The sequence below is a fragment of the Bufo gargarizans genome, chromosome 2, assembly GCF_014858855.1.
Source record: "Bufo gargarizans isolate SCDJY-AF-19 chromosome 2, ASM1485885v1, whole genome shotgun sequence".
Classification (NCBI taxonomy): Eukaryota; Metazoa; Chordata; class Amphibia; order Anura; family Bufonidae; genus Bufo; species Bufo gargarizans.
In genome coordinates, this window is record NC_058081.1 from 161,680,313 (window position 1) to 161,703,342 (window position 23,030).

A 23,030-nucleotide genomic window follows, 5' to 3' on the forward strand; every position below is an offset into this window, starting at 1 on the left:
TATTGTATGTGTTTAGCATGTTTAGTGTGTGTTTGTGTGTACTGATCCATGACAAATGTAATATTATTTGAATACAATGACGAGCTGTTCTTAAGATTAGCTTTTCTAATTGCATGCCTTTTTCAAAGAATTGATCTTTACCTTAGGGATGATATTTGTGCTTTACAAAGAAATCAAAGTGTCAAAGTTTCTGTCATTTTCTGATAATTGACTGCGTATTTCTATAACAAAAGCTAAGACTTTGACTTCTGTTTCCAAGACACCCTCCATCCTCTTATAGGGCCCCTCCTTGACTCTCCCAGACACACGCCTCTGCCATTAATTCCACATCATTAATTTGGATCTGAAAGTATAATCTTTGTTAAACAGCCCACGGCAAGTCAAGGCATTTAAACAGACTCCACTCCATAAAACGTGCTTTGTTATCCAGAAGAAGATAATATTCTTCTTGTGGAGACTCTTAAGGAAAAAGACTGAGTAGAGTGTGCTTGCTTAGCCACAGTCACTGGAATGGGGACAGAAAGGGTTGTTAGCCTTGTGGCTTGTTCTGAAAGAGGACAAAGTAGTGTAGTCCTCAGAGGTGTGATAGCTGTGCTGGCTATTATCACAGTGCTCAATGTAGGTGGAACCTTATTCATCCTATTGCAATGGAAAGACCTTGCTTCTAGAGTCAAGGAACTGGAATCTTATCAAAGACCATCCCAAGAGGACTTATTGACCTCTCACCTGAACCAGCTAGTATCAGAGATAAAAGAGAAAGATTTGGAGGAAACAAGGACGCAGGTCTCCAGAAACAAGAGGAGCCATCGTCACAGGCAACAAGAATCCTATATCCGAGCTGAGAATGAAGACATGCTCATGATGATGACATATTCTATGGTCCCGGTAATCTGAAATCAATTATCTATACATATACCACCACATATTTAGATTGATCTATTATTGGTGAATGTTGTGATGTTTAGATTTAGATTAATCATTTTTTTTCAGCTTAAATGAGGAATATTTAACGTCTTCGTAAATTTAACAAATTTTCAAAACTGTGCATTTAGCTGAAAGTACCGTATAACCCAATTACTGATTTTTCATCAAAATTGTATCTTATCACACAGATTCATTGCATATACTGACCTATATAGTATAAGATACTAGAGCAGTCAGAAAAAGGATTGTAATTCACAATGACACATAGTGTTCCTTCTTCATTAATAGAATTAGCAGCACTCTTACATGCCGGAGATCAAGGGTTTTGACACTTTCCCATTTCAGCCTATTATTATGTCTTGGTGACTTTCACTGCATGTAAAATCTTACTTCAGCTTATAGATAGGTTCACACTTGTACATTTATGAAGTATGGTTTTTCTTTTTCTTGCTCGATAAGGAATTTTATGTTAAACATATGGTAAGAACGTATGCAGTTATACGCCCATATAGTTTTACTACATCTTCCATTATAAAAAAAAGACTATATAGTATTTACTTTTTGCATGATCCTTTTGTATTGAAAAGTGTTGTTGACTATGCTTTCAGCGTACAGTCATTATTATTATTATTATTCTTACAAAATTAAAAACGATAGAAGGAAGGTATATGGAAGAAGATAAAGAACTAGCTGACTGCCTCAATGAATACTTCTGTTCAGTTTTTACAAAGGAAAATGAAGGAAAAGGACCTCAGTTAGGAAGGAAGACTAATGAATCTTTTGATGCATGTGTCTTTACAGAGGAAGAGGTTCTAAGTCAGCTGTGTAAAATTAATACAAATAAGTCACAGGGGCCTGATGGGATACACCCAAAGCTATTAAAAGAGCTCAGCGGTGAACTAGCAAAACTATTAACAGATTTATTTAACCAATCACTGGTAACAGGAGTCGTCCCAGAAGATTGGAAATTAGCAAATGTTGTGCCCATTTCCAAGAAAGGTAATAGGGAGGAATCGGGCAACTATAGGCCAGTAAGCCTGACATCAATAGGGGGGAAATTAATGGAAACCATACTTAAGGAGAGGATTGTGGAACATCTAAAATCCCATGGATTAAAAGACGAACAACAGCATGGGTTTACTTCAGGGAGATCATGTCAAACTAATCTTAAAGATTTTTTTGATTTGGTGACTAAAATAATAGATGGCGGAGGTGCAGTAGACATCGCTTATCTAGACTTTAGTAAGGCTTTTGATACTGTCCCACATAGAAGGCTTATCAATAAATTGCAGTCTTTGGGCTTGGACTCCCATATTGTTGAATGGATTAGGCAGTGGCTGAGGGACAGACAACAGAGGGTTGTAGTCAATGGAGTATATTCAGACCATGGTCCTGTTACCAGTGGGGTACCTCAGGGATCTGTTCTGGGACCCATATTGTTTAATATCTTTATCAGCGAAATTGCAGAAGGCCTCGATGGTAAGGTGTGTCTTTTTGCTGATGACACAAAGATTTGTAACAGGGTTGATGTTCCTGGAGGGATACACCAAATGGAAAAGGACTTAGGAAAACTAGAGGAATAGTCAAAAATCTGGCAACTAAAATTTAATATTGATAAGTGCAAGATAATGCACCTGGGGCGTAAAAACCCAAGAGCAAAAATCTAAAATCAGTGATACAGTCCTAACCTCAGTATCTGAGGAAAGGGATTTAGGGATCATTATTTCAGAAGACTTAAAGGTAGTCAGACCATGTCATAGAGCAGCCTATTCACCGAAGCATGCTAGCAGAATGCTTCGGTGAATAGGGAGAGGAATTACCAGTAGAAAGAGGGAGCTGCTCATGCCTCTCTACAGAGCACTAGTGAGACCTCATTTGGAGTATTGTGCTCAGTACTGGAGACCATATCTCCAGAAGGATATTGATACTTTGGAGAGAGTTCAGAGAAGAGCTACTAAACTGGTACATGGATTGCAGGATAAAACTTACCAGGAAAGATTAAAGGACCTTAACATGTATAGCTTGGAAGAAAGATGAGACAGAGGGGATATGATAGAAACTTTTAAATACTTAAAGGGAATCAACAAGGTAAAAGAGGAGAGAATATTGAAAAGAAGAAAAACTGCTACAAGAAGACATAGTTTTAAATTAGAGGGGCAAAGGATAAAAGTAATATCAGGAAGTATTACTTTACTGAGAGAGTAGTGGATGCATGGAATAGCCTTCCTGCAGAAGTGGTAGCTGCAAATACAGTGAATGAGTTTAAGCATGCATGGGATAGGCATAAGGCCATCCTTCATATAAGATAGGGCCAGGGGCTATCCATAGTACTTAGTATATTGAGCAGACTAGATGGGCCAAACGGTTCTTATCTACCAACACATTCTATGTTTCTATGTTTATATTATTTATTATTAAGGCGCCATTCATTCCATGGAGCTGTACATATGAAATAAATATGCTGACATCTCCCACCCACCTACTCATTTTCCATACTATCTGTTCATAGATATCTACGGATATGTTCTGCATATACTATGGGCATGCACTAAAACTTGGTGTGAACAGATTATAAACAAGTTATACAGTTAAGGACACATTGTTATCAGTTTACACCAGTTTTCATCATTTTTTACTCAATCACTTATCAATCTCAATATTAAAAAAATAAAACTGATTATGACTGAACTGATGCACTTTGGCACAAATGTGAGTCCCATAGATATGAATAGGATCCATTCCTGGATAGGTTTTGATAAGGCTAGTTTCACATCACATTTGTTGTGTGATGGACAACAATGGCACTGAACAGACCCCATTGATTATAATGGGGTTCATTGAGTTTCTGCCATGGTGGCCCTCAGCGTCTTAGGACTATTACTCATGAGCTGAATGAATTGTGTCAGGATCTGTTCAAGGAAAAACTGATGGTTTTGCACATAACTTCAATCAGTTTTGTCTGAGATTGTGTTCAGTGTGTGCGTTTGGATTGTATCTGGATTGCATGCGTTTTTCACTCACGTGAATGAAATGAAGAATAGCAATCTACATCTCCTAACAACCATCATTGAAAAACGTATTGTATCCAGACGCCTTCCATTTTTCACAAAAGCCCCAATCACTTTTATGCGGCCAGGGCTGCATGAAAAACGCACAATATAGAACATGCTGAGATTTTTCCTGAACGTAGAGATGATGCGTGAAAAACTACAGTATACTCATGTGCAAAGACCCCTTGAAAGGAATGGGTCAGGATTTAGTCCGGATACTAAGCATTCACTAAACACATTGCATCCAGACAGACAACTCACCCTTGTGAACATCCCCTAATACAGATTCCGTAAAAAAAAAAAAAAAGCTGGAAAAAGTTGCACAGCATGCTGTAAACTGATGGATGCCATGATGGAAACCTGCAGACCATATTATAGTCAATAGGGTCCATTGGGCTCTGTTTGTGTCTGTCCTATAATGGACACCATTTTTTCATTTTTCTGTTCCTGTAATGGCATTTATTGTGACTGCAATGTTTTTGTTATACATGACTGCCAATATTTTGTATTACTGATGGAGAGACAATGTAGGATATTTATTACATTAATGGAAATAAGATTTTATTAGGAAAAGACCATATACAATATTTTCATAATAAGACCTCATGCACATGACCGTAGTTATGGTCCACATCCGAGCCGCAATATAATATGTCCTATTCTTGTCCATTTTGCGGACCAGAATAGGCATGTCTACAATGGGCCGCTTCAGTGTTTTGCGGATCCTCGGTTTGCGGACCGCAAAAAAGGCACAATCGTGTGCATGAGGTCTAAATCGATAAATGCAGAATATAAGTCATATAATGGTCAGATATAGTGGCATTTCTCATGTTTTATCAGAAACAACAGTAATACTTTAAGTTTCATAGTGACAAGAATGTAATTGGTTTCATTTTATTCCTTGCAACTGCAAAGTAGTTTGGTGAAGTTTTTGACGTATTGAGTTTTTTTAAGTCAAAGCCATAAGAGCAGGGATGTCAAACTCGTGGCCCTCCAGCTGTTGCAAAACTACAACTCCCATCATGCCTGGGCTTACTACAGCTATCAGGGAATGATGGGAGTTGTAGTTTTGCAACATCTGGAGGGCCATGAGTTTGACATCCATGCATAAGAGGATAAAAAAGGAAGAAATTATTATTCTCTAGTCTCTCCAATCGTGGTTTTGGCTGAAAAAAGACACGTTTAATAGTCTGCACAGTGTGAACCTGGTCTCAGTTCTTCTTACTTCAAAGCTACAGTAATAACAAAACCATATTAAAATTCAGGAATAAAGTTGATATTAAATTGTATGAATCTACTTTCTTTTTTTGTTGTACAAGGGAAGTTGTTCCTCTGATTTTCTCATTTTTACTTTCAACACTTTACTACCCTAAAATATCTACCTTTTGGAGTCAAATTACTGTCCACTGTGAGAACTGTAACACTGACAGTGTGCATAGGGACCCTATGACCTTTAGTTACACCTCCCATGGGAGCACAGAGTAAATATTGTAATGGGCTCTCTATTAGGCCTATTGCACATGACCGCATGGCTTTTTCAGTGTTTTGCGGTCCGTTTTTAACAGATCCGTTGTTCTGTTTTTTGTTTCCGTTGTGTTTCCATTTCCGTTCCGTTTTTCCGTATGGCATATACAGTAATTACACAGAAAAAATTGGGCTGGGCATAACATTTTCAATAGATGGTTCCGCAAAAACAGAACGGATACGGAAGACATATGGATGCATTTCCATATGTGTTACTTTTTTTTGCGGACCCATTGACGGAAGGTGATTTGTGGGCAATAATAGCAAATGTTCTATTTTTGAAAGGAAATACGGAATGCATATGGAGTACATTCGCTTTTTTTTGGCGGACCATTTTAAATGATTGGTTCCGTATACGGACCGTAAAAAATGGCCCGTAAATGGGAAAAAAAAACAGTTGTGTGCATGAGGCCTTAGGCTTCTTTCACACTAACGTTTCTATTTTCTGGTATTGAGATCCTTCATAGGGTCTCAATACCGGAAAAAGAATCTTCAGTTTTGTCCCCATTCATTGTCAATGGGGACAAACGTAACTGAACAGAATGGAATGCTCCAAAATGCATTCCGTTCCGTTTGGTTGCGTTCCCATACCGGAGAGCAAACCGCAGGGATGCGTAGCAAGATGGATCTGTCATGACCCACAATGCAAGTCAATGGAGACGGATCCGTTTTCTCTGACACAATCTAACACAATAGAAAACGGATATGTGCTTCATTGACTTTCAGCGGAGTTCATGACGGATCTGTCCTTGCTATGTTAAAGATAATACAACTGGATCTGTTCATAACGGATGCAGATGGTTGTATTATCAGTAACGGAAGCGTTTTTGCTGAACCCTGCCGGATCCAGCAAGAATGCTAGTGTGAAAGTAGCCTTAGTTCTGTCGTCAAATATGCTGTGCATAATGTATTCATAATGTAGTTCATGTATTCATGACTACAACTCCACTCTTCTGTCAGGACTCTGTATAGCTGGTACTGATGTCCCCTTTCCTTGTTATATAGGTTCGTGTCATGCTTGGTTTATGCAACAGCACTAAAGGAATCTGTCTAACAGGTATGTCTATATTTCCTTTTAAAGTATATGATAGGTATTGTTAGGCCATAAAATTGCAGATGTTTCTCAGTTCATGCACATTGTACATTTTCTCTCTCCATTATGATTTTACAGTCTTCTTTTACTTTATGAACTGTATATATAACACATAGTAGAGGTGATGTGTTACATTGTTCCTGCCACCAGAAAGCAGACTTCAGAATATAAGGTTTCAATCCATCTTTTATGACAGGGTTTGGATTGCTAAGTAAGTCTCATTAGAATTGTGATTTGCTGAGACACTTGCCTGTAGAACTTATGAGTATTAATATGGACATATTGTTTTGAAGCAGATTGTGCGGATGGAGCGGTTTGTTCGTGACAATCTGCTGCTCGCTGGTGGAGGAGACTGGTGCATTTACATGCCACAATCTCCTCCACAGTATGGGGAGGAACAATCACTAATGAAAAAAAAAAATCAGTGCAAAAAATGCACCAAAATGATACGCAACTGACAATACTAGCTAACTCCCCAGGCCGATGTTATAAGCTGAGAACTTTGCCAATATCTTCCAGTCAGGAACATATCGGAGCCCCTCATGCACCACGTCACGGTGTCTCAGCACGCATGGGGTCCTACCACTAAACTGCCCAGTGGTGTGTGAACAGGGTCTGAACAATGCTAGAGACCAACTCACAGCCAGACTCTCACATGCCTCCATAGTGGTATCACCAATGCACTGTGAGGTAGGATAAAGCTGTGAGCCGCACCCACAACAGACCATGTGACACAGAAGCCGCACCCATAACAGACCATGTGACACAGAAGCCGCACCCACAACAGACCATGTGACACAGAAGCCGCACCCACAACAGACCATGTGACACAGAAGCCGCACCCACATCAGACCATGTGACACAGAAGCTACCAGGTGCAAAAGAACATTACCAGCAAAACAAAGTGGCACATTCCATACACATAAGGACAAAAACTCACAGAAAAAAGTGGCCTAAACGGGTGAAAATGCTCCAAACCCAAACACTGTAGCGTGTCTATACCCGGGGGAGCAATTCCTTGGCATGCGGTCCGCAGACCCCAGCAACAAATGCGTACAATGGAGGATGCCGGGGCGGACCGCATGCACCACAAGAACATCTTACACAAAATGATGCATCACTTATGCCTTCACTCTTCCCCATACTGATTGCGGGCAGCAGAGTGCTGTTTACACATCATGATCTGCTGCCGGCAAACAACGTTTTTGTGTGCTCACAGATGGGGCATCGGGTTATCAGCGGTACATTAACACAGCCAGATAATTGTTCCTATGAATGCTCGCTAGCAATTATCTTTAGAATTCATTGCCTGTGTAAAGGGACAAGCAATCACCACTATGTTTGCTCATCCCCGTAGAGAGTAAGTTTGCTCATTCACTACGTAATTAGTGGCACTTTTATACAAGACAATTATCGTTCCTGATAAGTGGCCCTTTAAGGGACCTTTAAGCAGTAGTCCTTCATCTTGATAGCTAGGAAAGCTATATTGTATTTTGTACCTTTTTGTTATTTTCATGTAAGAAAAGAAAATGAAGATCTATCTTCCATAACAACGTGTGAGAAGAGTTACAATTCAAGTAAGGATGCTTGTTGAAGATGATGAGTAGAATTAAAATGCTGGTTGGGGAACTGAGGGGAGTTCATGCATTAGGGTACAGTCACACGGTCAGGTTTCTGCATGCAGTTTTGAAAGCCAAAACAAGGAGTGAATTTAAAAAAGAAATGTATCTGTTCCTAATATTTTTTCTTTTTATGAGGAGAAGGAAGAGAATAGAGCACACGTGGATGGGAATTTTGAATTAAAAGTGATCTACTATTCTTTTATTGCTGCTTTTATACTGTTATTGTCTGAGGCAATTTGAGGAGGATTATTGCTGCCATGAACTCTTAATAAAGAGATTAATGGTTGACCATCAATGAATTTCTCTAGAAAAACCCTTTCTTATTTTCTCCCACTTTACGCCAAAACGCTTGTTGGTCTATATAGTAGTGGCTTAGTGGTATGCTTTCACTTCAGGAGCACTCATTCCCCCAGGGCTAGAATTTGGTCATAGTGGAACATTTTTTGCAGATGAATTCAGAATTCGTTGAAGCTTTAATAAAAATTATGAAAGTGGGAGTGTAATAATAATAGCAATGTGAATAAATATAAAAGGCATTGTAGGAACTTCATCTTTATTCATTGATGTCTTCAAGCTCACAGATTGTATAGTTGGCACTACTGCAGAGAATGATCACTTTGCAAGGGATTTCCCATTTGTATTTGATATTGTCGTTTGTGGGGGCCTTGGTGAGTCAAGGAAATTGCTGTTTCATCTGCAGTGTGACAAATAAGACATCTAGGTACATAGATCACAAATTGAAGGCGGGACGTATTAGGGTCAGAACTGAAATAGGCAGCGCACCATAGGGTGAGTACATCAAGACCATGAATCATCAGAACCCCGTAAATTGGAGGCTCACCTGCTTAGGTTGTGCTCAGTAAGGCACAACTCTAATGTATGTGTATCAGGATTGCAAAAGTTGTATGGGATGCAGCCGCAGTCACACAAACTTCAAGGACAGGTGCCCAGTCTTCCAAGGAGATAAGTAGAGTTGAGAATGGTGAACTGCCAGGTGCAAAAGGACCACATCAACTGTCATGCGATTAATGGATTCTTTTTATTGCGAAAAAAACTGCGTGTTTCGGAGATATAATTCTCCTTCTTCAGGTTTACATACATAATTGACGTACAGAAGACATATATATATATATATATATATATATATATATATATATAGTGAAGAAAAGGTGCCTCACCTGTGGGCAGGAAAGAACACCCAAAGATCCACATAAAATCAAGTTAAAAAAGCAAAACAAGAGTTACAAAATAAATGTTAAAACTTAGAAATCAATAGTATTAAATGAAAAGACATTCCAGAGTGATAGAGAGATCCCGTGATCATATAGGGATTATGTGATCAAGACTCTTGCCATTGGAGAAGAAACAGTTTTTGGGTTTGGAAGCTGGTGCAGGGTTACATCTGCATAGACAATTGTATGATGTGCAGGTCTGAATGGTTGAGTTGTAACACCTTAAAAAGTTGTAATACATATTTATGGAGAGCTTGAGGGGGCACTTTCTTCGCCATGCCCTGCAATTTGATATTATTACACTGTGAGTGGTCTTACTAGTCTGCTGCTTTGTCAGGAAGCTGTTTTATTCTTCCTCGAGTGAGCGAGCGGCCACCAGGTCATAGTGAGCTTTGTAGAATTCACCCATTTTTTTTCTATATGGGAAGTGCAGCTCACAAGGCATCTTCAGCAATGCCCACCAGCATGTCCTCCCTCTCCACAGGATTACTTACTTTCCCTGCTGGAGGCTGCTCACAGCCTTCTATGCTTGCATCCTTGTGCTCGCTTCCTTAGGGCACATATGCTCTTCTTAGCTCTTAAAAGGAAAGATCATGCACAGGCTAATCCGTCCCCAGCCAAGGGCAGCATACCCTGGGGTATAAAGGGGACCTTCCCCTATTGGATGGGGCCCAAGCTATAGGATCCTAGCTTGTCTACTCAAGCAAATATGCACTATTGTATTCTTTTGAGCTCCCATGCCAGACCTTTGCCTGTTTGCTAAATTGACCCTGTGCTGTCTGTTCTGACTTATACGTAACTACTATACTGGACAAACTGACCACTCTCTTCACAGTCCCGTTGGTGCCACACACTGTGTCTCTTCACCCGCCTGGGTCAGCAGCCTCTCAATGGAGACAACTACTAGATGTAGCAGCTTGGTGTTCACTGCAGCAAAGTCCAGATCCCTGCATAAGGGGGTTGGAAGGTTAAAAACCAGAGGAGCACCTTGATCATGCCCTCAAGAGTAGGCCACAAGCCATATCTGTTCAGTAGGCACTGTGGGTCCAAACCCACACTGTTACAAAGAGTAACATATATATCATCATATTAGCCATCATGGGTTCATAACAGTCAGGCAGGGAAACTAAACAATTATCAACGTCCACTGGAGGATTTGCCTTTAAAGGAGGACATACAGTAGTCCTCTTTTGTGTGCAGGGCCATTTAAGCTAAGGGTGTTATGTAGAGATGCTGGAGCAGCACCATTTCCATGTTCAATGTAGTCCTGTTCAGGATTTGGGAGGTACTCCCAAGGAGAAATAGTACCCCCCAAATCCTGCCCTCTCGCCCAGTTAAGCCAGTACTCTCTACACTGCACTGATGAGGGACAATCACCCTGAAACAGCTCTCTGCAGACGAGGTACCAGTTTACTTAATATCCGAATCATGTCTCAAGGTCTTTTTAAAGGGTCGAACATTGACTTATAGGATAGCTGCCTTACATCTGGTGGCAATAGAGGCAGAGCTTGTTAAGAGTTCTTTTGCATACCTTTCTTCCCAGAATTCCAGAGGAGCATGTATGGCCTATAAGTCTCCTCACGTCGGTTAAGGCACTCTTTCCCCAAGGAGAGATAGTACCCCCCAAATCCTGACTTAGGCCTCTCATGCAGTTAAGCCAGTACTATCTGCTTTGCACCGATGAGGGGCAATCACCCTGAAACAGCTCTCTGCAGATGAGGTACTTGCTTATTTAATATCTGAGTCATGTCTCAAGGCCTATTTAAAGTATAACTGCTGTACATCTGGTTGCATGCATATACTAATTTATAGTCGGTATTGTACCACTTTTATCTAGAATGACCCCCATTTCCTAGCTCTATTGTTTGTATATATAATGGTGTGCATCCATTTTGTTTTTTGTAATTGCTGTACATCTGGTGGCATTAGAGGTAGTGATGGCCTTGCGGTTTGCCCGACGGTCGGTTTGCGGCGAACCTTGCACGTTCACGATCCACCGAACATGCAAACATATGGCGATATCCGTGCACGCTATATTCTTTTGCATTGCGCCTAACTTTGACCCATGACACATACATCAGGTGGGACAGAACAGCCAAAAGAGACGCTCCAGCACATGGACACACCCCTAACCCTATAACAGAACCCGATCTGGCAGCTATTTTACATTATGTGTTTTGTGATTGAGGTTTTCCCTATACCTGTGTCCACAAAATTACTGCTTGAGGGTGATATACCAGCTTCAACTAACAACTGATTGAGGCCTGCCATATATCAGCTTCCACAAATACTGCTCTTCTCTAGGGACTTTGGAACAGGATCATTTTGAAAATGACAGGCAGAGGAAGAGGCAGGCCATTCCGCAGGGGTAGTAGGGGTCGGGCAGGTGCACCAGGCCAGAGCCTAAGTGGGAAGTTGGAGAAGGTGCGTGCGATTATGTCAAAGGACACACTAGAGTTGGTTGAGTGGCTCACTCAGCCTTCCGCTTCTGTGCACTCCTCATCCTCTGTATCTGCACCCTCCTCACTCTCTGCTGTGTGCACCCCCAAAGACACCACCATCATAGCCCCTCCACTCGAGTCAGAGGAATTATTTTCCCATCCATTCCCAGACCTTACCGAATGCGCAGCCATTCTTGGCATCGAATGAGGAAGAGGAGGTAGCAATTGCCACACCCAGCGGTCTAATGACAGTACCCAGATCAGCCCAAGAAGGGTGGTCCCCGATGTTGCTGCCTACTCCGAGATCTCTAATGTCAGTGGTGGTGAAGGTGACTATGATGACATATCGATGGACGTCACGTGGGTGCCCACAAGAGAGGAAGAGGAGGGGAGTTCAGAGGGAGAGACTGAGCAGTAGATAAGGAGGAGAAGAAGGCAGAACTCGCAGTGCAGAGGAGGCAGAAAGCAGACTGCAAATGTATCTGGAGCGAGCCATCCACCATGCACGGTCACATCTTGCGCTCCCAGGACGCCGGCAAATGGCTCTGCAGTGTGGGCTTTTTAAATGTGTCAGCTGCTGACAATAGTGTTGCCATCTTCAGCCTGTGCTGTCAACGCATAAGGTAAGCCCAACACTCACCTAGGGACGACCGCCTTAAGGAGACACCTGGCCTCCCATCACTGAGCCCAGTGGGAGCAACGCCGTCAGAACCACAAAGCCACACTCCCGTTGCTCCATGTCCTGCTTCCTTCTTCACTTCTCCTTTTTCTCTCTCCTCCCATTTGTCCTCCACTCCACCTTCAACAGTGCCGTCGTCGTATTCATCTGGCACAAGGCAGGCTTCCGTGGCCCAAATGTTCAAGCGTAAAAAAAATGATGACACCGGATAATCCTCTTTCCCAATGGCTGACCGCTGGCTTGTCGAAACAGCTAACCCGCCAACTACTGCCATAAAAATTGGTGGACTCTGAGGCCTTTAGAAAATTTGTCACCATTGGCACACCGCAATGGAAGGTCACCGGAAGGAAATATTACTCCCAGAAGGGCATCCCTGAACTACATGGCCACGTTCAGCGGCAAGTTAATATATCTCTGGCACACAGTGTCAGTGCCAAGATACATTTGACCACAGAGACATTGTCTAGCAAACACGGGCAGGGAAGATACATAACTTTTACTGCACACTGGGTTAACCTTCTGACAGCCATCAAGCATGTAACATAGAAACATAGAATGTGTCGGCAGATAAGAAGCATTTGGCCCATCTAGTCTGCCCAATATACTGAATACTATGACTAGCCCCTGGCCCTATCTTATATGAAGGATGGCCTTATGCCTATCCCATGCATGCTTAAAAGGGATTCTGTCACCACATTTTACCCCCTACAGTAAAACATGCGCTGGCATGCAGCACACTTCGCTCGATGATGCCATTACCTGTAGTCCGCAAGGGCACAAAATACAGTGCGTAGTGCGCACGCGCGGGATTTCAAACAGGCTCAGGGATTACGTTAGCGCTCCAGCTCTAAAATATATGATATTAGCGGTGGCGCTGGACTCAGGAAGGCGGTGCTGGGCACTGGACTGAGGGGTGCAGCTGGGCACCAAGTTAGGAAAGGACATCCCCTTGGGCACCTTATGTAAGTCATTAGCATATCACTAAAATCGATTTTATAAATAAATAAATCAAGACTATTAGTTAATAAGGGCATCATTTAGTACAGCTCAGGGAGACCTAAAAGTAGCTATGTTTTACTGTAGGGGGTAAAATGTGGTGACAGAATGCCTTTAAACTCCTTCACTGTATTTGCAGCTACCATTTCTACAGGAAGGCTATTCCATGCATCCACTACTCTCTCAGCAAAGTAATACTTCCTGATATTACCTTTAAACCTTTGCCCCTCTAATTTAAAACTATGTCCTCTTTTAGCAGTTGTTCTTCTTTTAAACATTCTCTCCTCTTTTACCTGTTGATTCCCTTTATGTATTTAAAAGTTTCTATCATATCCCATCTGTCTCGTCTTTCTTCCAAGCTATACATGTTAAGGTCCTTTAATCTTTCCTGGTAAGTTTTAGCCTGCAATCCATGTACTAGTTTAGTAGCTCTTCTCTGAACTCTCTCCAAAGTATCAATATCCTTCTGGAGATATGGTCTCCAGTACTGCGCACAATACTCCAAATGAGGTCTCACTAGTGCTCTGTAGAGCGGCATGAGCACCTCCCTTTTTCTACTGTAAATGCCTCTCCCTATACACCCAAGCATTCTGCTAGCATTTCCTGCTGCTCTATGACAGATACTGAGGTTAGGATTGTATCACTGAATTTATATTCTGCTCTTGGGTTTTTACGCCCCAGGTGCATTATCTTGCACTTATCAACATTAAATTTTAGTTGCCAGATTTTGACCATTCCTCTAGTTTTCCTAAATCCTTTTCCATTTGGAGTATCCCTCCAGGAACATCAACCCTGTTACAAATCTTTTTGCCATCAGCAAAAAGACACACCTTACCATCGAGGCCTTCTGCAATTTCGCTAATAACGATATTAAACAATATGGGTCCCAGAACAGATCCCTGAAGTACCCCACTAATAACAAGACCATGGTCTGAATATACTCCATTGACTAGAACTCTGTTGTCTGTCCCTCAGCCACTGCCTAATCCATTAAACAATATGGGAGTCGAAGCACAAAGACTGCAAATTATTTATAAGCCTTCTATGTGGAACAGTATCAAAACCCTTACTAAAGTCTAGATAAGCGATGTCTACTGCACCTCCGCCATCTATTATTTTAGTCACCCAAACAAAAAAATCAATAAGATTCCACAATCCTCTCCTTAAGTATGGTTTCCATTAATTTCCCCACTACTGATGTCAGGCTTACTGGCCTATAGTTGCCCGATTCCTACCTACTACCTTTTTTGTGAATGGGCACAACATTTGCTAATTTCCAATCTTTTGGGACGACTACTGTTACCAGTGATTGGTTAAATAAATCTGTTAATGGTTTTGGTAGTACACCGCTACACTCTTTTAATAGCTTTGGGTGTATCCCATCAGGCCCCTGTGACTTATTTGTATTCATTTTAGACAGCTGACCCGTGTGGATTTGGTGTTACTGCCACGGATTGCATGCAGGCCGGCCTCTTCTTCTCCTTCTCAGTCTCCCCCTCGGCTGACTCCTCCTTTTCCACTGCTGCCGCCTCTTCCACTGCACCCCCAAGCTCCCCAGAACCTATCCGACGTGCCAGGTGAGACGTTGCCATGCGACAACGGTGCCAATCTGCTGAGCGTGCTGAAACAGGGCAAAATGACACACATGTCGTGCATGCCACACGTCCTGAACTTAGTCGTGCAGCGATTCATTGCCAAATACCCCGGGGTCCAGGACGTCTTGCAGCAGGCCAGGAAAATCCCTGGCCATTTTGGAAGATCTTACACGGCCATGGCTCACCTTGCTGACTTTCAGCAGCGACAACACTTGCCCGTCAGACGTCTAATTTGTGACTGCCCGACGCGCTGGAACTCCACCTTGTATACGCTTGATAGGCTGCTCCAGCAGAAACATACCGTTATTGACTACCTGTTCGAACTCTGCGGCAGGCCACGTTCTGGGGAGCTTGGTTTCTTTTCACCGCGCCAGTGGCTGCTCATGCGCGGCGCATGCAGACTTCTGCGGCCATTTGATGATACCACGAACTGGTCAGTCGCAGCCAGGGCGCCATCAGTGACATTGTACCTCACGCCTTCTTTCTGGAGCGTGCATTGCGTTGTATCATTGATCAAGTTGCTGAAGAAGCAGGAGCTGGAAGATGAGGAAGTCGCAATGCTGAATGAATTCCCAGGGGGGGCTACTCCATCCGAGACAAGTTAGCAGGAGTCTGAAGAAGAGTCAGAGCAGGATGGTGGCTGGGGGGAGGAGGAGGAGCAAGAAGAGCAGGCTTTAAACTTTTCGGGGATCCCTGGTGTTGTCCGTGGCTGGGGGGAAAGAGATAGAGGACGACATTCTCCTGGGCGATGAGCAGGAGCCAGGGGCACTCCGCCGCTTCCAATTTAGTGTAAATGGGGGCCTTCATGCTCCAGTGTTTGAAGATAAACCCCTGTATAAAAAGCATAAAGGTAAAGGACCTGTACTGGGTGGCAGCATACTTAGACCCCTGGTACAAACATAATATGGCGAACATGTTACCAGCATCACAGAGGGCTGGCAGAATGCAGCATTTTCAAGCCTTGCTGCGAGAGATGCTGCATTCTGCTGTTGCGGGCACTGTTAGATGAATTTCCACCCACAGTGAACCAGGTGAGGGTACCAATCCTACCGCGCCTGCAAAAAGAGGGCGGTTTAAAGATGTGTTGGTCACTTCGGATATGAGATCATTCTTGCAGCCAACCCATCAACAGCCACCCTCTTAATCACCTAGATCGACAGGTGTCCGACTACATCCGGTTATCGCCCGATGTGGACGCTCTGAGAAGCGAGGAACCCCTTGACTACTGGGTGTGCAGGCTTGACCTGTGGCCAGAGCTGGCACAATTTGCCATGAAACTCTTGGCTTGCCCCTTGTCGAGTGTCCTGTCCGAAAGGACGTTCAGCGCAGCAGGGGGAATCATGACCGATAAGCACACTCGCCTAGCGACAGTGTGCACTACCTCACATTTTTAAAAATTAATGAGGCATGGATCTCGGAGGACTTCAACACCTGTGATTACCATAAGTAATTGAATTTCCTCATGCCAGCCCACACATATCCGACACCACCCAGAACACAGAATGGTCCTTGCCTTACAGATGTAGCAGGGTTAGCACTCAAACTCTTAATTCAAATTTCTTAAATCATCGAGTTATCTTGAAACAAAAGCCGTTGAAAAGCAATTGAAGGTGTTTGCTTAGTTTAGATTGCACATCTCAGAAAGCATGAGTGTTAACTCTACTACATCGGTATGTATATACAGCGGCATAAAAGGCCTTTTATGTCAGGTGAATGCCTAATTTTTGGGGCCGGTACTGACCGACAGTTACCGTATGTTTCGCCCCATAAGAAGCCCTTTTCCCCCCCCAGGAATGCGATGTATGAGCGAGCGGGGAGGGACTGGGAGGAGGAGCTGGGGGACGGCAATTGTGGTGGGGTCGGTGCAGTCACTGTACGCCGGCCCCGCCTCTCCAGTGCTGCACTATACAAATATAAAATATCTCATTCAATTAAAAGTGATTAAACATGCCCCCCCCCCCCACTTTTAATATTAACGTACACTCTAACAGCTTCTGTAGAATGCAGGCAGGCAGGCCGGGTGGGCGGCAGTGTAACTCCCTGATGTCACATGCCTGCGCCGCCTACTTAATGAATGAAGCAGGCGGCGCAGGCACGTGACGTCAGTGACGCGCCGCCCGGCCTGCCTGCCTGCCTGCGTTGTACAGAAGCTGTTAGGGTGTACGGTAATATGAGGAGTGAGGGGGCATGTTTAATCACTTTAAGGGCTCTTTCACACTTGCGTATTTCTTTTCCGGCATAGAGTTCCGTCGTCGGGGCTCTATGCCGGAAAAATCCTGATCAGGATTATCCCAATGCATTCTGAATGGAGAGAAATCCGTTCAGGATGCATCAGGATGTCTTCAGTTCAGGACTGGAACGTTTTTTGGCCGGAGAAAATACTGCAGCATGCTGAGCTTTTTGCTCTGGCCAAAAATCCTGAACACTTGCCGCAAGGCCGGATCCGGAATTAATGCCCATTGAAAGACATTAATCTGGTTCCGGCCTTAAGCTAAACGTCGTTTCGGCGCATTACCGGATCCGACGTTTAGCTTTTTCTGAATGGTTACCATGGCTGCCAGGACGCTAAAGTCCTGTTTGCCATGGTAAAGTGTAGTGGGGAGCGGGGGAGCAGTATACTTACCGTCCGTGCGGCTCCGGGGCGCTTCAGAGTGACGTCAGGGCGCCCCACGCACATGGATGACGTGATCGCATGGATCACGTCAGCCATGCGCACGGGGCGCTCTGACGTCATTCTGGAGCGCCCCGGGAGCCGCACGGGCGGTAAGTATACTGCTCCCCTGCTCCCCACTACTACTATGGCAACCAGGACTTTAATAGTGTCCTGGCTGCCATAGTAACACTGAACACATTTTGAAGACTGATCAGTCTTCAAATGCTTTCAGTTCACTTGCGGTGTTACGGATCCGGCGGGCACTTCCGGCAATGGAAGTGTCCGCCGGATCCTAACAACGCAAGTGTGAAAGAGGTCTTAATTTAATGAGACATTTTATATTTGTATACTGGAGCGGTGGGGGGGGGGGGAATCTGTGGATGACAGTTTTATGGGGGACATCTGTGGATGGCACTGTTAAGGGGTGGGGGGCTGGGGGGGGCTGTGGATGGCACTGTTATGGGGTGGGGGTCTGTGGATGGCACATATATAACAGTGCTATCCACAGATGCCCCATAACAGTGCCATCCACAGATCCCCCATAACAGTGCCATCCACAGATCCCCCATAACAGTGCCATCCACAGATCCCCCATAACAGTGCCATCCACAGATCCCCCATAACAGTGCCATTCACAGATCCCCCATAACAGTGCCATCCACAGATCCCCCATAACAGTGTCAGCCACAGATCCCCCCTGTAACAGTATCCTTCACAGATCCCCCCCCCATAAGTGTCCATCACAGATCCCCGCATAACAGTGCGTCATCCACAGATCCCCCCATAACAGTGCGTCATCCACAGATCCCTACATAACAGTGTGTCATCCACAGATCCCCCCATAACAGTGCCATCCACAGATCCCCCATAACAGTGCCATCCACAGATCCCCCATAACAGTGCCATCCACAGATCCCCCATAACAGTGCCATCCACAGATCCCCCATAACAGTGCCATCCACAGATCCCCCATAACAGTGCCATCCACAGATCCCCTATAACAGTGCCATCCACAGATCCCCCATAACAGTGCCACCCACAGATCCCCCATAACAGTGCCACCCACAGATCCCCCATAACAGTGTCAGCCACAGATCCCCCCTGTAACAGTATCCTTCACAGATCCCCCCCATAAGTGTCCGTCACAGATGCCCCCATAACAGTGCGTCATCCACAGATCCCCCCATAACAGTGCGTCATCCACAGATCTCCCCATAACAGTGCCATCCCCAGATCCCCCCATAACAGTGTCCTTCACAGATTCGATTTCGCGAATATATAGAACTATATTCTAAATATTCGCGAATTCTCAAAGTTACAATATTCGAGAAAAAAATTTGCAATTCAAATATTCGCGCTCAACACTAATGCATACCAAAAATGTATGCGTTAACAGATGCCTCAGACTGATGCCGTAAAGTGGCATCCGTTCACCATACAATTCCATGGTAGAAAAAATATTTACATTAACGTATGTATTTTTTTATGGACTCTGCAGGATACAAAAACATGGAGTACTTCACATTTGTATACATCAAACCGACAGGAAATAAACAGTTATCTAGGCTCCAGCAGGGCACATTTTTGAGAGTTTCCCTTTAAGACGCATAAAAATGGCCCTCGGATTAAAATACATATTTTTTGTGGGTATTTTTGCCAATGATCCCCCTCTGGTATATTACTGTCCATGTTGTGGGACAATTTGTGTACTTCTAGTAAGTGTTTGCTGGCTGCAAATATGACCTGGAGGTTTTTCAGGTTCGCCTGCCATTAAAGTGAACGGGGCCCGCCGCGAACGCTCGCTTCGCGAACATTTGATCGCAAACGAGCGTTCGCGAATCGTCCCGGCCGATGTTCGTCCATCACTATTTAGAGGCAGAGCTTGTTAAGACCTTATTTGCATCCCTTTCTTCCCAAGATTTTCAGAGAGCATGTATGGCCTATAAGTCTCACACCGCTTAACATAGAAACATAGAATGTGTCGGCAGATAAGAACCATTTGGCCCATCTAGTCTGCCCAATATATCTGAATCCTATGAATAGTCCCTGGCCCTATCTTATATGAAGGATAGCCTTATGCCTATCCCATGCATGCTTAAACTCCTTCACTGTATTTGCCGCTACCACTTCTGCAGGAAGGCTATTCCATGCATCCACTACTCTCTCAGTAAAGTAATACTTCCTTATATTACTTTTAAACCTTTGCCCCTCTAATTTAAAACTGTGTCCTCTTGTGGTAGTTTTTCTTCTTTTAAATATGCTCTCCTCCTTTACCGAGTTGATTCCCTTTATGTATTTAAAAGTTTCTATCATATCCCCTCGGTCTGGTAAGTTTTATACTGCAATCCATGGACCAGTTTAGTAGCTCTTCTCTGAACTCTCTCTAGAGTATCTATATCCTTCTGGAGATATGGCCTCCAGTACTGCGCACAATACTCCAAGTGAGGTCTCACCAGTGTTCTGTACAGCGGCATAAGCACTTCACTCTTTCTACTGCTTATACCTCTCCCTATACATCCAAGCATTCTGCTGGCATTTCGTGCTGCTTTATTACATTGTCTTCCCACCTTTAAGTCTTCTGAAATAATTACTCCTAAATCCCTTTCCTCAGATACTGAGGTCAGGACTGTGTCAAATATTCTATATTCTGCCCTTGGGTTTTTACGCCCCAGGTGCATTATCTTGCACTTATCCACATTAAATTTCAGTTGCCAGAGTTCTGACCATTCTTCTAGTTTTCCTAAATCCTTTTCCATTTGGCGTTTCCCTCCAGGAACATCAACCCTGTTACATATCTTTGTGTCATCAGCAAAAAGACAAACCTTACCATCGAGGCCTTCTGCAATGTCACTTATGAAGATATTAAACAAAATTGGTCCCAGTACAGATCCCTGTGGAATCCCACTGGTAACATGACCTTGTTTTGAATGTTCTCCATTGACTACAACCCTCTGTTGTCTGTCACTCAGCCACTGCCTAATCTACTCAACAATATGGGAGTCCATGCTCAATGACTGCTTAAGGTGCTCTCTTTCCAAGGAGAGATAGTACCCCCCAAATCCTGACTTAGGCCTCTTACCCAGTTAAGCCAGTATTCTCTGCTCTGCACTGATGAGGGGGCAATCATCCCAAAACAGCTGTCTGTACTAGATGAGGTACTAGCTCATTTAATACCCTTTCTTAAAGGGTCAAACATTGACATATAGGATAGCTGCCTTACATCTGGTAGGATTAGAAGGAGAGCTTGTTAAGACCTCATTTGCGTCCCTTCCTTCCCAGAGTTCCAGAGGAGCATGTATGGCCTATAAATCTCCTCACGCTGATTAAGGCGCTCTCTCCCCAAGGAGAGACATTAGTGATGAGCGGCATAAGCAATATTCAAATTTGCAATATTTTGCAAATTTTTGGCCGAATATTCGCCATAAATTAGCAAATTTGAGAATTCGTGATCTCCAGTCATTGTTTACTTGATTGCGAAAATCAGGCATGTAATATATTCACGATAAATTCACTAAATATTTGCAATTAGAATATCCAACACTATTCGTGAATACGAATATATAGCACTATATTCTAAATATTCTCAAAGTGGCGATATTAGCAATTAAAATTCGCGATTCGAATATTCACTCTCAACACTAAGAGACATTACCTTTCTTGTGATAGGCCATTCCAGAGCCCAAGAATCAAGCATCAAGTCTGATAAGGGTTTTTAAAGAGGACCTTTCACCAGAATTAAACTTCTAAAGTAACTATACATGCATGTAGAGCGGCGCCCAGGGACCCCCGTGCACTTACTGTTATACCTGGGCGCCGCTCCGTTCTCCTGTAATTGCCTCCGGTATCTTTACAGTTAGGCTACACCCAGGGGAACCTGCCGGCGCCTGCTTCTCCCATGCTGTAGCGCTGGCCAATCACAGCGCTCAGCTCATAGCCTGAGAGAGAGCTGAGCGCTGTGATTGGCCAGCGCTGCAGCATGGGAGAAGGAGGCGCCGGCAGGTTCCCCTGGGTGGAGCCTAACTGTAAAGATTCCGGAGGCTATACCGGGAGAACAGAGCGGCGCCCAGGTATAACAGTAAGTGCACGGGGGTCCCTGGGCGCCGCTCTACATGCCTGTATAGTTACTTTAGAAGTTTAATTCTGGTGAAAGGTCCTCTTTAAATTGTACAGTATTGACTTGGTAGAAGCCTTATTGTATTCACATCTCATCTTGTGCCTGCCCAAATATCTTGATTATTATACAAATACTGCATATACAGTGAAATCTCTGTGACAACCACCCAATACTGCATTGAAAGGTGCACCATAATAAAGTTACAAAGGAATATTACATTTATAGAATGTATGTAGATCCTACAAGGAGTTTTTGGCTATTTGCCTTTTCTTATTATTTTACATGTTTATTAAGAAAATACATTATACTAATTAACAAATCATCTGATGTTTGTGTGTTATAAATCTAGCTGTAGAGCATATTTTAACAATACCATATAAAATTATATAAAACTCACAATTTTAATAACCGTAATTATTTTATTTGCAGGTCCACCTGGTCCTCCGGGTATGTAATATTCCACTTTCTTAATTATTCTTATCTTTTAATGATTATACACCATCACTTCATGAATCACAGAAAATAAAACTCTGGCAATCCTATCTGGATGCTGGCACGTATGTAGCTAATCTGTTATTGCACACTTTGAATAATTATGCTGTTTGTCTGAGACTTTGTTCTTTTTGGATTTGCACTGAAAAGAATTTTGTAATGTTAGCTTGATAGAAGCAGTACAAGCGATTATTGGCCATTTGAGTATAGCAAGAAAAAGCAGATAGGCCTTAAAGGGGTATTCTGGTTTTGCAATTTTCACCAACAATTGACGGGAAACAACAAGTTATCACTTCCTAATAGTGATTGTTTATCTGTGATGCCCCGTTTTCCTGCACTGCATCATGGTCACTTGATATTTTCTGCTGTGTTAGTTCTCTATGTGAATGACATCACGTGAACATCTGAGGCGTGGAAAGCTTGAAGGCTCTGCTCTACCCTTTTGACGTAACATAATCAACAACCTTGTCTCTCAGGGCGGTTTTCTACTTATTCTCCTGGACCCCGCCATGTAGACATGACGGCAGCAATGATGCTGTGTCTTAGGCCGAATGCACACGGCCGTGTTCAGCGGCTGAGAGCGGTCCGTGGTTACACGGCCTGGATTCCTGTTGA

General features: G+C 43.4%; 1 protein-coding gene across 1 annotated transcript in view; it reads left to right on the forward strand.

Moving 5' to 3' along the window:
- The first annotated feature begins 379 nt into the window (after nt 1-379).
- The window catches only part of GLDN (gliomedin), a 67,305-nt gene continuing 44,654 nt past the window's right edge, over nt 380-23,030 (forward strand). Inside the window, exons 1-3 of the mRNA XM_044279638.1 lie at nt 380-885; nt 6,504-6,555; nt 22,353-22,370. Of these exons, the coding sequence (XP_044135573.1) occupies nt 511-885; nt 6,504-6,555; nt 22,353-22,370 (445 nt within the window). The 5' untranslated portion in view covers nt 380-510. The remainder of the gene's footprint in view (nt 886-6,503; nt 6,556-22,352; nt 22,371-23,030) is intronic.